Source organism: Pelmatolapia mariae, linkage group LG8, assembly GCF_036321145.2.
Source record: "Pelmatolapia mariae isolate MD_Pm_ZW linkage group LG8, Pm_UMD_F_2, whole genome shotgun sequence".
Classification (NCBI taxonomy): Eukaryota; Metazoa; Chordata; class Actinopteri; order Cichliformes; family Cichlidae; genus Pelmatolapia; species Pelmatolapia mariae.
In genome coordinates, this window is record NC_086234.1 from 10,211,674 (window position 1) to 10,226,237 (window position 14,564).

Below are 14,564 nucleotides of genomic sequence, written 5' to 3' on the forward strand. Positions count from 1 at the left end.
TTGTGTGCATGTACGTGTCCTAGACTATCAGTCATAGTTCACAATGAGGGTTATTGACTGAGATAATATGATATCAATGAAGACAGCAGCACAAAGTGTATTTGACCTTCTACTTTTAGAGGAATATGAGTAGCGTTATATCCTAAAACAGATAGTTATACTTCCTTTTTATGTGTGTGTGCTTATATAAATATATTTATTTGTGTGGGGTTTTGTGTGTGTGCTCTGCATCTCCAGATCGGCCCTAAGTGGAAGGACGTAGTGTCTCGCTGTATCAAAGGCCACTATCAGCCCCTGCTGCTGCTCTACGCTGACCCCCGTGGGACGCCGGTGTTACTGCAGGAGAGCCCAAACCCCTGTACCAGCTCCAACCCGCAGCTGGAGCTCCAGCACTGCAGCAGCAAGGCTGGTTACGACAGTGAAGACTCTGGTACAGCAAAGATGATACACTCTGCTAAATATCAGATCGGGTTGATCTGTCTTTATCATTTGAGAACATGCGGGGTTATAGCTTTAAAGCTCTGACCTTCAACCCTATAATCTGCCTCTGCATACTGCAGAGCCTGTGCTATAGTATTATCATGCCTTTAACTGGAAACATATGCGCATACAGGATTACCTAAAAGGTCACCTCTCTTTCTCTTTTCTCCTACAGGTCGGGAGCCATCCATATCCAGCGATACTCGTACGGACTCTTCGACAGACAGCTCGAGTCACCGAGGTTCTCGCAGCCGATCCCTCCACCAGTCTACAGGCAGCCACCTCTCCAGTGAATCCCAGACCACAGTGGTCTGTAATTACGACACTGGCACACCGCCGCTTGGTGCTGACGCTGGAGGTAATGCTGCTGGTCCAAATGTTCTTCCGCTTAAAAAAAATGCAGTTGCACCTTCAGTCAGTGGTTTAAAAAATAACAGCAAATACTCAAGTGTTTTCAGGGAGATGCAGAAAGTATCATTGTTGATATAGTTAAGAGCAAACAGTTATGCGTTTTCAAGTTTCGGTGAAGTGAAATGGGTTCTGCAGAGTCTTCAGGTTATGCGCCTCGTTAGTGGTTACTCTCACATTTATTTGCACTGCTGCCTGCATAATTGCCCCCTGTGGGATAAATAAAAATGTTATTGGATTTATTTTCTCTTCCTTTTCTCCCGTGTTCAGAGTCAGCAGTGGAGGGTCCTCCCCGCCCTCCCTCTCCTCCGCTGCAGGAGTACAAGGAGACGGCTGTCTTCCTCCTCTCCTCCCGCAGGCCTCTGACCTCCTCTTCCTCTTCCTCCCGTCCTCTGTCCTCCTCCTCTTCTTCCGGAGTTGGGGGCTGTGAGGGGGGGATTGGGGGTCCCCACTGGGAGGATGAGAGCACTAGCAGTGAGAGCAAGTCCAGGTACTGCAGCACTCGTACACATCGGCTGTAGAATTAGGTGAAAGCAAGATGAAAATATTTCACGGTAATGCCTTCTTCAAATCACACGTAAATACTCACATCTCTTCAGGGGAAAAAGTAGAAGTGCTTATTAGATATGGAGCTTATTTTCATGTTGTTAGGCTACTCATTCAATACAACTATAATGTGTGTGTATATATATATATATATATATATATATACACACACACACATATATATATATATATATATATATATATATATATATATATATTTCAACACTGTAACCCAGATTGAATTGAAAAGTTAATACGCTGCCCTTCAGCCTGTTAGAAAAAAATCCAGATGAGGAAAAATCTCAGATTCCTCGCTTTGAGTTCATAACAGCTCTGCACACTGTGAGACACACAGCAGTCTGTTCCTTCTGATCTTTAAGTGAAAGTTTGAGATAATAACACAACACAGCTTAAAGAAAAAAAAAAGCACAATATCACAAGAATCGTGGCTGTTAAGTGAACTGTAGTTAGCATCCTATTGTGGGGCACATGCTCAAAGGTTGTGAATGCCCACTTTTTTAAGAGTTCTGGTTCTGAAAGTGAATTTTCAATTTATTTCTGAAATGGCATTTGTGAAATGTCAGTGGAGATTTCCTCATATAACGAGTTTTCAGTCCTGAGCCAAGCCAAACAGTTGTGAGGTGAGTCGTGACCATAAAAAGATTTGATTTGGATAAAACGACAAAAAAAAAACCAAAAAATAAAAAAACAAAAAAAGGCTAAAAGTGCAAGACTGTTTACATAATTACATTTAAACTTCTCATCCAGCAATCCTATGTAAATCTAGTTTCCACAACAAAGGAATTTCAACCTTCTTGAATTTAATAGGTTTCATTATCATACTGGTGTATAATAAAAGGTTGGAATATATTTTGTATTTTGTGATGTGTATGTAACAAAGTATAGCCTCATTAGCAACATGTTACAGTCCTTCACTCCTGACTGAAATCAGATTTTCTTGGTAACAGCCACCTCCACCAATCAGAAATGTTGCTGTTTCTATTTAATTTTTCCAGTAGTGACAATATGAATAAAATGTGCTTTTGTTAAGATAAGGTTGATATCATACAGACTTGTGCTTGGTTTGATTGCTTTGGCTTCTCAATCAAAGTCCGTAACCTCACTATTGAGATATATCACCAGACTGTTTAGCTGAGTTACAGCTAGCTGACTAACTGCCCCTGCCTTGCATCACTCTGGGCTAGTTCTTTGAAGAAACATTTTCAGTTATACACCTTTGCAAGATTTATTGTTGGATGAAATCAAAACATTATAGACAAGTTAGTATCACGGCTCACATTAGCAGGTAATTTGTCAAGCTAGCCAAGTAGCATTTTCACTGAGATTTGAATTTGCCTGCAGTAATGTAAGCTAGCAAGAAAGCTACAGTAAGTAAGTTAGTTGTAGCTTAGCTTGAATCTAGCAGTGCGTATTTTGTAAAATTTGGTGATAAAGTAATGCAAGGTGGTCATTTTAGTATGTTAGTGTACTCTATATTATGAAAAGATGTCACTTTGGATCTTCTCTAAAACATGCCCTAAATTATGGGCACATAAATAAAGGTATTACTGTTCTGCAGACACACGGCCACTAACGACATGAGGAACTGTGACAATCATAGAGGCCTAAAGACCAATCAGTGGCCTGACAACCACCGTTCACTCTCATCTCTTGTGCAATGTGAAATTGGGATTTAACACAAGAAAAATTATATGTGTTGTACTTTTAAGTAAAAGAATCATAAACAAAAGTAGGCATTCTGCAGAAAATTTTACTTTCTTTTGCAGTTTTTAAATAATTTTTACCAGAAGACTAATTTGTATAGGATTTCACCATATTTTTTCCAGTCAGTAGACATGTTCAGCATTGAATCCTTCTTCTTTGCTCTCTAGTTCTTCTGGAGGCCGCTACAGGCCAACTTGGAGGCCCAGGAGAGAAGCGCTGAACATTGACAGCATCTTCACCCGACAGAGAGGCTCCTCTGTGGGCTATAACACTGTGCCTGGCCCACCTCTCCCTCCAGGGCCTCAGGACTCACTCCCTTTAGAGGGACCTGCTCCACTGCTGGGATTGCAAGAAGTAGAAGCCAGAGAAGTTGGGGAGTTGGAGGCGGGGTTTGGGCTGGTTGGGCAGCCCAGGTCTCTGGGCAGCGGGCGGACGATGGGTCCCCCTGCCCCTCCACCTCTGAGAGGGGTGGAGCACCAGCCACGTCTGATTCAGAGGATGGAGAGTGGCTACGAGAGCAGCGAGAGGAACAGCAGCAGCCCCGACAGGTAGGAAACTTACAGATATAGATTTGTGTGTTTGCATTATCAACATTTATGCCTTTCGTTTACCCTTTTCCTTTGTTTACAGGGAGGTGGGGCAACAAAAACGGGTGCTGATGTCAGGTCCTTCATGGCGTTCAGTGCCTAAGTCCAAGAGCAGCAGTGCCATCCTGCAGGAGCTGCCCCCACCTACTTGGAGTGGTGGCACTAATGCAGGTGTGTGTTTTTGCTTAATTTCTTCAACATGCATTTAAATTGATTAATATTTTCATTCCCCATATTTCTTGTGTGTGTGTGTGTGTTTTCAGGCCCAGGGCGGAGTGAGCTAGACGAGCTTCAGGAGGAGGTAGTGAGGAGAGCCCGCCTGCAGGAGCAGCAGAAGCGAAGGGAGGCGGAGCGGGAGGCAGCCATGGGATTTAATCCCAAACCCAGCAAGTTCATGGACCTGGACCAGCTCCAACACCAGGGTATGGATGAAATATGGAAAAATAGAAAAACAGCAGCTGGAAGTTGGTAGTGGATATGTACGGGAGTTATATGCTTATGAAATACTTCCAGTGAAATGCAATTTGGGCTTCATTTGCCTATGTTTAATGGATCTTTCCTGATATTTCACTGCCCGCATCAACACTGATTTACTTATAAAACAGCTGATAAGTGAGAAACCATTTATGTAAATTTAATGTGTTTAAACCTTTACCCCTCAAAATCGCATTTAAAGCTGCGCCAAGCGGAAACCCGCGTAGCAAAGGCCCATCTAGACAGTTCCATGTCTCAATTTGTGCTTCAAAAATAAAAGGTGGATATATCTTTGGTATTAAAATGTTATGCTTTATGCTGATAACATGTATATTTATGCTAAAATCTTGCCTGGTGCAGTTTCGAGGTCACCTGTGTCTAGATTAACAGTCACAGTGACTTGTACGTCCATGTGTCTGTCTGACCTCGTCTTTGTCCTCGTTCCCATCTGTTGGTCTGTCTCTCCATCTGTCTCTCTCTGATGTTTTTTTTTTTTTTCATCCGTCAATTAGTTCAGTGTGTTTTATTTCAGAGGACGTGTGTGTTTGTGTGTGTGGATCTAGCTGTTCCAGCTGTGTTCAGTGTAGCTGAACAGAGCAGAGCACAAATTCCTGTCAGATTAGTTTTTACAAAAATGGAAACTCCTGTGGGGCGTTCACTGACCGGCACAGAGCGGGAAACTCTTTCTGGGTGATTCCTATTTAGAATCACAAGCACAATCCAAGTTCAGTGCTCTGATATCCTGGCTATCCTCCAGAGTTTACAGTGTGTGTATTCCTCTGCTTCCAAAAATGTGTTTCTCTACCTTTTTCGTTCTTGTGTGGTCTATAATGATGTGGGTATCTGTGTGTTGTGGTGTGAGCTTTAGATTGTGTCTTTCTTTCACTCGAGTCACACTTTAAGGGTCATTCCATTAATTTTACAGTGAGTTTATGAGTATTGCTATGTGGCCTGTGACAAAACGTTCTGTGATTTCTTCTCCGTCTCTGGAGAATCGGTATCGGCTCTGGGATAATTACTCAACTGATGCCCTCTGAGACTTTAAATGTCTATAAAAAACTGTGCATATGGACTTCAAAATTTGGGTATGTACCAGGACGTGAGGCTCTAATATTAGACTCTCAGAGTTGCTTCATGGGGAGAGCAGAAGACTGTGGTGCCTGACTCATATGAAGTGGGATCACAAAGTTTTATAATTCCACCTGGTTTAGTGATTATTCCCTCACAGCAAGATAGTTCTGGATTCTAACTTTGGCGTGCACATTCTCCGTGTGTATGCCTGGTTTTCTTTGAAAGCTTCAATTTCTTCTGCCAAAAAAAAAAAAAAAAAATCATGCCAAATTAAATTCTAAATCTTATGAGTTTCATTTCGTGGGTAAAAATACAGCTAACTTTCACTTTAAGGTTGCTTCCTTGTGCATTTCTGGGCTTTTGCTTGCACCTCTTCGGTTTTAAGATTGCTTTCTGGAAATCCACTTTATTGATAAAGCTTATAGTTAGGGCTGGATCAGGTGATGCAGCCTAGGCATTCTTCACCCTTTTCCCCCCTCCCCTTACCCCAAAGCAGTCGCATCATATGGCTTTTCTTCTCTGCTCCTGGTTCTGCCGGAGGTTTCTTCCTGTTAAACGGGAGGTCTTCCGTCCTACTTTCGCCAAGTGTTTGATCATAGGGGGTTATCTGATTGTTGGGGTTTTCTCTATATTATTACAGGGTCTTTATCTTACAATATAAAGTTCATTCAGGCAATTGTTGTTGTGATCTGGGGCTATAGAAATGAGATTGAATTAAACTGAACTGAGATCCAGCACACACTGCAGATGTGCAGCTTGTCAGAATGGGACTTCCATACTAGTAGCACCCAGTGCTGGTGCAGTGCTTCACAGGGAGACAGCATTAAACTGGAAATTAGCCAGACATGCATTTTTACCTGTTATACACAGAATCACAAAAACTTTCAGTTGTTCCTTTAATCAGGTCTGAGCATTATATTTTGCACATGCTTTTTAGCCACAACAGCAATGCAGCTCTGTGGATAGCAATGTCAATTAGGCATTTTGGTGTTAATGGAAATAGTATAACTTCTGCTGAAAGCAGATGACATCAGTTACTTTTTTCCTTTAGCATGCTCCTTGAGTCAAATGTTTTGTTTTCTCATACTTTCAGCCTCTTTATTTAGCAAATGTTAACACGCTCACACACAAAATCAACATCTTAAATGTTGTTTATGCAATTAAAAACAAATAAGCTCGTGTCAGGCACCACTTACAAAGTCATTCATGCTGTTTAAGTAGTTATACCTGAAACAACCTCAGCTGCAAATCAGCTACCAGCTTTATAAATAGCATTGAAAGAATTATGTTCACATCTTGTCTCGACTCAGCATTCAAATTAAAGACTTGGACACGGCCTGTGTGACTTCAGGCTTGACTTTAGATCGACTTTGGGAACACATGGTGTTCCCACATGGTGTTCCCAAAGTATGTGTCCATATTCCTGTGTGTGTGACTTTTTCATGAATATTTGATCAGTTCATCCACAAAAGATATTTTTCTGTCATGTTTTATTGTGAAAACGTGTTTAGGTGTGTGTAAGTGAGAGTTTTATATAAACTGCAGGTGTTCAGGTTTTCCCCTCCTACTCAGCACTAACTAAATCTACATCAGGGATTATTATGTTGCTTCACTGTGTTTAGCCTCATGTACCTGACACTCACCTGTGTGTACATTCAGCCTTGATGAAGTGAAAGGACGAGTTGTGAACGAACAGATGGCATCACTATCAGTGCTATTGTGTAACAGAATTTGTGTTCCCACATCCGTATCGATGGATTCGGGCGTACTTCAAACAATCCGCCTCAGTGTTTCAGAGGTTACAGCCAACAGCAACAACAGAGCTGCCATCCACCTTCCTTTCTTCTGCCTCTATCAATCTGAAGTCTATAAACTCAAGCCAAAACGGATGATGGCTGCTCTTTTGTTGTCCACTTGTGCATTCTTTGTAACCAACTAACACCACTGAGAGTGCACACTAAAAAAAACCTTGGTCTTAGAAATATCTTTTTCGTTTATTCCCTTGTCTGGTGTGTGTGGCTTCATGAACGCAGCCCCAGTTTCAACTCATTTATCTAATGTTCAATTTATGAGTCACCAACAGTACAAGTTAGTATATTAATGCGATTACATTAGAGTTGCTAAGTGGGAAAAGATGCTGGGTCCCTGCTATGAAATCTTCCTATTGTTTCCTCTTATGATATTGCCAGTGTCTGTCAGCTTGAAAACAAGAGGGTGTCCTCGGAGAAAAAATAACTGCCAGTTTTGTGCAAGTTGAAATCACAGGATCAGGGTAAACAATGTAGCCCAGGCACAGAAGAGGCACAAACTTTGACTTGACAGTGAGCCTGCATAAACTGGTTGTCATACCAAACAAAGGAAGACTTAAGAAGCAAAACATCTGAGTGCATTAAACGGAGCGGGGGTCTGTTTTCTTTCATGCGTCTAACTTTTCATTCGCTTTTTTATCTCTTTCATGGTTTCACAATCTCAGTTTTAAAGAATTAACAGGTTTATGTGGTGCAATTTGTTAATCTCCCCTAAAGGGTTGTCTCCTTGTGCACCTTCTGTCTGGGTTTCATTTTGGGGAAGGGGCTGCAAGGATTTAAATCAGGCGAGCATAGTAGTGAGGGTAGGTAGTGTAAGGAACATTATGGGCACATGCAAGTGGTCAGAATGAGACCTCCACAGAGTGATTTAAGTAATGACCAGCATTTGAGGCAGCTAAGAGTCTGACAAGTAGACTGCCTTGAAAGAGGGAGCAGTCAAATTTAAGTCAGGTGAGATTTTTGCTTTATTTAGAGCATTTTCTGTCAGTTTGGCTTTGGAATAGGCACTAAATGCCAAAATGCTATGACATCTGTGAGCCTCAGTACTAGCAGCAGTAGCTGTGGCACTGAAGAAATTTGCAGTAAATTTGGAGGAAACACAGCACTACAGTTTCTACATTTATCTAAAAGCCACTGATTGCAGCTGGATCCAGTTTCTTCTGAACACAATAGTAAAAACTTGTTGTTATTGCTGCAAAAACCTGAATTGTAAGCTTCTAAGTGATTGGATATTTCTCACCAAAATGATTGGGGATTGAAGTTAGGTTAGGTTTTGAGGACATTCCACTTTGCAACTTTTTACATATGTAAAATACTCACACATTGATTTACAGCAGCAGAGTGTAATGCATGCTGGCCCCCTCACAAACACTCCTTCTGCTCTGCTTCTCTTTTCTCTCTCCTTTTGTATTATAATCGTTTACTCTCATCCCTCCTCGTGTCTCCTTTCTTGTTCCGTTCCTCAAACTTTCTCTCGCTGCCACTCTGTCGTTATATCTTTCTGTCTTATTCTCCTTTTTATCTCCTGCTCTGTTGTTAACATCCTCAGCTGTGCTCAGACCCCTGCATGAGGCTAACGCTCATAGCGGATTGGCTGTAGCTGCGTGCATGAGGAGCACTGGGGCCCCAATCAAACGCAGGCAGGAACAGGAAATGGAACGGGAGACAGGAAGCGCCCGCCCACAGGGCCCACGCAGGTACCACCACTGTCAACCCTTATGTGTCCACAGCGGTGCCTGTCTCGAAATCACCTCAAAACCCCTCACTTCCCTCCCCTTCCTCCCTCACTTCGTGTTTGTCCAAGCTCAAGCTGTCCTCAAACCCACCTCAGGACTGTGTGTCCTCTGGGTGCTGGCTGTCTAGAAACGCCTCAACACCCTCATGTGTGTGTCTTCAGCTCTGGCTGGCCAAAATCCCAGAAAGCTTGATTTTGTAACCCACTCCCCCAGCACTGCACTCTCACATCCAGCTCTGTGTGTGTGTCTGAATGTGTACGTTTTCTCAAACACACACCTTGACTATATACAGCAACTTATTATCTGCTTTGTGTTTGTGTGTTTGTTGCAATGCAGTAAAAAGCTGCTTTGCTGTTCTCTGTGTTGCCATCAAGAAGAAAAAGAGAGAGAGGGAGAGAGAGTTTCTCTCTGCTTTTCTGTGCTTCACTGCTTCCCTTCATTGTTGTTGTGCTGCTCTTTGTAGCTTTGTGCTGCCAAGGCTTCCCTCTGCTCTTTGTGTGCTGCTGATCTGTCCTTCTGTGCACTGCAAAGCTGCAGTCCATCACTGTGTTTCTGTCCTGTGTGCTGCCGTGCGACTGCAGTCACAGATCCTGTGCCGCGCTTTGTTTTCGTGCTCTCTGCTTCTGTGTTTGTCTGTTACAGAAATTCAGTCTGCTTTCCTACTCATGTGTTAGTTTTGTTGCGTAAGGAGGGGAAAGTGAGTTTTAACATCAGTTTCATCAGTTTTAATATTCAGAAAGATCAAAGTATAAAGAAACTGAGATGCACTGATGACTTTTGATATCCAAACACACATAGTTTTAAAAATTCCCAATTGGATGCAACACATGCAATTAGAGACACGAGGCTTAATGATGAAAACGTTAAAAAAAATTGAGCTGAAAGTTAGTTGAAAAGGTCAGTTTGGTTATTGACCTTCAGATTTTTTGCCAATTAATCATCCCAACTGTTTCCCAAGGAAAACTCACTGCATTTGTTTGTTAATTTTTTGATAGTAACCTGAATGTCTTTAGATTTTAAAAATATGCAAGTGCAAAAAAATGTACAGAATGTCCTAGAAGCAAAAAAAAAAAAAAAAAAAGGTGAATATAGTGAGCTTTATTGTGAAGTTCTGGTCTTTTCTCAGGATCTTAGATTCTTACTGAGTCAGGAAATTAGATGTATAATCAGGAACTAATCTCAACTGTGCCTTAAAGGGCGGTCATTAAACTCCTAAAACCTCAAATATTCTTTTGTTAGATCTTGTAATTAGTTTTGCTGCTCCACTCTGAAGAACCAGCACAGACCAGAGACTGATTGAATGTGCAAACTAAGCCATGTTAATATTGATTTTAGTTTCATTAAAACTCAACTTAAACTGGAGTAAAACTTTTTTTTTCTAAAATAATAAATTGTTAATCCAAACTGTTAACAGCGAGACTGAGGGGAAAGAGGAGGTGGAGGCAAAGCTCTCAGTGTTCTGCCTCTTTTATTACCTTCCTCCTCTCCTCTATTGATCAACATAAGCCTCTGATTTATAGCTCGGTGCTGCAAAGCCTGCTGGGTAATTACTAACGCTGAAAAGAGACAGGAAAGTTAAAGTGGGGGATGGGGGTGGGCGCTCACATAGACACACGTGTGTCTGTGCATACTACACAGAAATAGACGCGCAAATTTACAGACTTTCTATTCACACATACAAGCACACACACACACACACAAACATTAATAGTGTCTCATGTCTCTGAGAGAATCCACTAATGTTCAACATATATCATATCCCTCATTTATCAATGTATGCAAATCAATAAAAGGATATGAGACTGAATTAGTCTATGTCATAGATTGTTTTCAGTGCTGATATACTGCACCAGTGCAGAGTAGTGGAAATCTGATTACATTCTGTGTAAGATGGAAATGCTCAAATCAGACACTTAAGTTTGTCATCAGTCAGTCAGTGCAGCTGAGCTTGTGCCTGATTCATAAACAGCATGGCTGTGAAATCTCATACACGAAGCGATGCTTGCACAAGGCTGTTTGTTCGGTATGTAAGTGAGCTTGTGTGTGTGTTTGTTTACCTGATGTGCTGTCGTGACCTTCCCTCTATGCAGTAACTCACCTGACGTCAGAGCAGCTTTGTTTTTTCTGTCCTGCTGCTGGCTGACTGACACACTCCCTCTTTTGTGTCCTCCAGTGAACAGCCTGGCCCGGTCCAAGTACTGCTGACGCCCAATCAGGAGGAGGAAGAGGACCAGGCAACGCCCAACAGGGATGCTGCTCTGGGCCAAGGCCAGAACCCGCCCCCTCCGCCCTATCGCCCCCCTCCCCCTCGACCCCCGCTCACCCTCAGCATCGCTCACCCTTGCGCACCTTCCAGCCAAGGGGAGGAGGAGGATGGATGCGCGGGCAGGAGAGGGGAGGAGGGGGAGGATGGGAGGGAGGGGACAGGGGTGAGGCTGTGTGAGTTGCTGCAGGCAGGGGGGGTGAGTGTCAGACCACTGGGGAAGCACTTAGCCATCTCTCTGCCCTCGCTTCCTCTGCGTCTCTGGGATACACAAGTCACACACACCTCACACTCCGCACACCTTGAACCCACTAACGCACAGCCTCCCCCACCTCCTCCCCCTCCGACCTCTAATCCACCCCTGTCTTCCCCTCTGGAAGCCTCCGGGCAAAGGAAACCTCTCACGCCGCTCTGGCAACCACCGCGGCCCCATTCCCCCGCGGGCGCTGCTCAGCATTGGCCGAGGGAAGAAGCTGCTTCAGAGACACGTCATTGGTCCTCCTGGAGTTTGGACCGCCCCGACGCAGTTGTGACGCCGTATGAGACGCCCCCAGACCGCTGCATTCCCATCAGGCCGCAGGCATCCAGTCAAAACTACAGCTACAGTTGCCAGTCCTCTCCAGGTCACTACAGCTCCCAGCATGCCCCAGGGCGACACAGTAATCCCTGCTGTAACCGCGAAGAGGCTGAGCTTTCTGAGCTCGATTCCCTTTACCAGGCCAGTCTGCTGGCTGGAAAGACAGGTACACACACACAGACACACACATAATTCCTGAGCCACCATAACACAATCTGTAACTATTGGAACATTTAAACCCACCATTCAGTGAAATTAATTGTGCTCAGAATATGACATGCCGTTGTGGCGTAATGACTAAATTATTAATTTTCACTATCAACTTAAATTATATTCACGATGCAAATCTCCTGTTTCACCACATCCCAAAGGCCTCTGTTGGATTGAGATCTGGTGACCGTGGAGGCCATTTGAGTACAGTGGACTCATTCTCGTGTTTAATAAACCAGTTCGAGATGATCTGAGCTCTGTGCCTGCTGGAAGTAGCCATCAGAAGATGGTTGTGTGGGAAAATTCCCAGTAGATCAGCAGTTTCTGAAATACTCAGACCAGCCTGTCTGGCACCAGAAACATCTCATATTTAAAGAGATTTGTTTTTTGTCCATTCTGATATTCGATTTGAACTTTAGTTCACATTTTTGACCACTTTTTATTGCTTTCATATTGTATGGCTGATTCAATACATGTAGTGAGTGTGTTTAGGCCTTTTGATGTACGATAAAGAAAGGAATTAAGGATATCATACATAGACTCTTAACATCTTAGAAATTTGTGATAGATTTTTCACAATCTCTGCAAGTTTTATGGATTAAGAAAATTGGCAAAGTGGGGAAAAACACTAAATAGAAAGACAGAAAGGAGGGAAATGTAGAACCACAGCGAGGCACATGAGAAAACAATAATAACACAGGAAACAACTAAATGGTGGAGACTACAAGGAATGTGACAGTATGTCTTTTATTTACAACATAGAAAACTCTTTTTGCTTGTAGGCTCACTTTTTGAAGCAAGCTAAAATGCTCCATAGATTTTTTTTTTCAGCTGTAGTCCAACTATAAGCATTTTTTAAATTTATGTCCTCAAGTATAAAACCGGTACAAAATTATATGTACAATCATCAGAACTTTGTGAACTGAAAATGAGGATTTTACAGTGGTTTATACATGGGGACAATTTAACAATTTCATTATTTTTTTGGTCTGTTTACTGTAATTAGCAGTGGTAGCTGTTAATTTCCAACATGCACAACAGTATATTGTTGAGATTACCTCATGTTATATACTGTGCATATCAGTATGTAGTATAGAACTGAGACACAGTAAAGAGTACTGCAGTAAACAGGCTACTGCTTTCCACTTTTTATATTGATTTTTCTATAGGGTCACTTCTCTCTGTGTTAAATGTACAATTTTAGAGGCAAAAAAAGCCCAACAAATTCTGAAAATAAAGAATGCTTTAAAAAAAACTTTGGAGTTTCAGTGAAGGCCTCGGTCTCGGTCTGTTTACTGCTTCACAGGTAAACACCGCGCTGGCTCATTAAATATACACCAACGATGTGAAACTTATTTTACATTGTGGGCACCATACTGTATCTCCCACTTTGATCCTACATAGGACAAACCAGTGAAACTCCCCTTTTAGCCAGTGTAAAAAGTTTAATTACCCATTTAATCTCTTAAATATCTCAATTAAAAAAAAAAAAAAAAGACGAGCAATTTCAACGGTCTCAGCTTTCCACATGATAAAAAAAATGCTGCCGTAGCAAATGAAAGAAATCTGTCTGCATAACTTTTTGGGCATAAATTGTAAGAAATAAATGTTTAAAATGAATAAAATGTTCTGGTAGCTGATTGCCCAGACTGTGCTGTAATTATAAGATGGAAAGTTTTTGTTAATTCACAGAACATTTCTTTTTATTCGGTTTTATCGTGGATCCATTGTAAAAAACAGAAATTTCTATGATTGTAAAAAACATCTGTAATCCTTTAACTGATTATCTATTACTTATTTACATTGGTGTAGTATAAATGGCCATGTGGGAGGTCTTCTTTAGTGGGAAAAGTTGCAAAATTTCTGAAAATATAGTCCAAAATGTATTACCCCCTTCTCAAAGCCATCCACTGGGTCAGATTTGAGTCTTTTCCGGGATGATTCTGGCCCTTGTGGCCTTCTGTTTGACACCCCTGATATATACTGTATGTAAACATTTGTCAAATCATAAGCAAAGTTTGTTTAAGTTACTTATTAATGAATTCATGAACGACACAGGAAATGTAAGCTGTCAGTTTGACATAATTTGCAGACCACGCTCTGTTCATATTTTCACCATCTGTGTGTTCCCAGGCTGCAGCCCATCGGAGAGGCTCATATCCAGGGTGGGAGGGCAGGCGCGCTCCAAGACCCCCAACGCAGACATGGAGAGGAGTGCGTACGGGGCGGACTGCACCAGCACCCCCACCTACCTCAACAAGGCAACACCTACATAGTCCTTTGCAGAAACTGTTCATGGGTCATCAGTTGGATCCATTTTCCAGCGTCTGACAGACATTTTCTCCCTCTGCAGCCAATGATGTTGCGGGATTTTGGGGTGGAGCCTGATGATGGGGAAAACCTGAGGAGAATTGGACGCAGCCTGAGCGGCACAGTAGTGACCTCGCGCCGCAGCCGCCTGACTGCAACCCGCAGCTTTGTGAGTGTGACTCCTGGGGCTCTGCTGCCTCCTTGCGGCTATGCTGTTAAACTGCACCTGCCTGATGTCTTGCGGTCACATTGCTTTTCCCTGTGCTCTTCTTCCTCCCTCCCTCCCCCCCGCTGTTTGTCTTGTTTCTTCCTTTTGTCCTGCTATTCTACTTGCAATCTGTCCTCTCGCTCTCTTCTTCTCTTCCTCTT

At 42.6% G+C, this 14,564-nt stretch overlaps 1 protein-coding gene across 5 annotated transcripts in view; it reads left to right on the forward strand.

Moving 5' to 3' along the window:
• Window positions 1–14,564, forward strand: part of usp54b (ubiquitin specific peptidase 54b) — a 58,683-nt gene that overhangs the window by 39,736 nt on the left and 4,383 nt on the right. For all 5 annotated transcript variants that reach the window (XR_010094785.2, XM_063482773.1, XM_063482775.1 and 2 more), the window contains 10 exons: window positions 238–430; window positions 656–838; window positions 1,159–1,378; window positions 3,327–3,707; window positions 3,790–3,917; window positions 4,010–4,168; window positions 8,649–8,796; window positions 11,009–11,841; window positions 14,019–14,146; window positions 14,239–14,364. Coding sequence is in view for 4 of the 5 variants with exons in the window: in XM_063482773.1 (XP_063338843.1) it covers window positions 238–430; window positions 656–838; window positions 1,159–1,378; window positions 3,327–3,707; window positions 3,790–3,917; window positions 4,010–4,168; window positions 8,649–8,796; window positions 11,009–11,841; window positions 14,019–14,146; window positions 14,239–14,364 (2,499 nt within the window). In the remaining variant the exon portion in view is untranslated. The remainder of the gene's footprint in view (window positions 1–237; window positions 431–655; window positions 839–1,158; window positions 1,379–3,326; window positions 3,708–3,789; window positions 3,918–4,009; window positions 4,169–8,648; window positions 8,797–11,008; window positions 11,842–14,018; window positions 14,147–14,238; window positions 14,365–14,564) is intronic.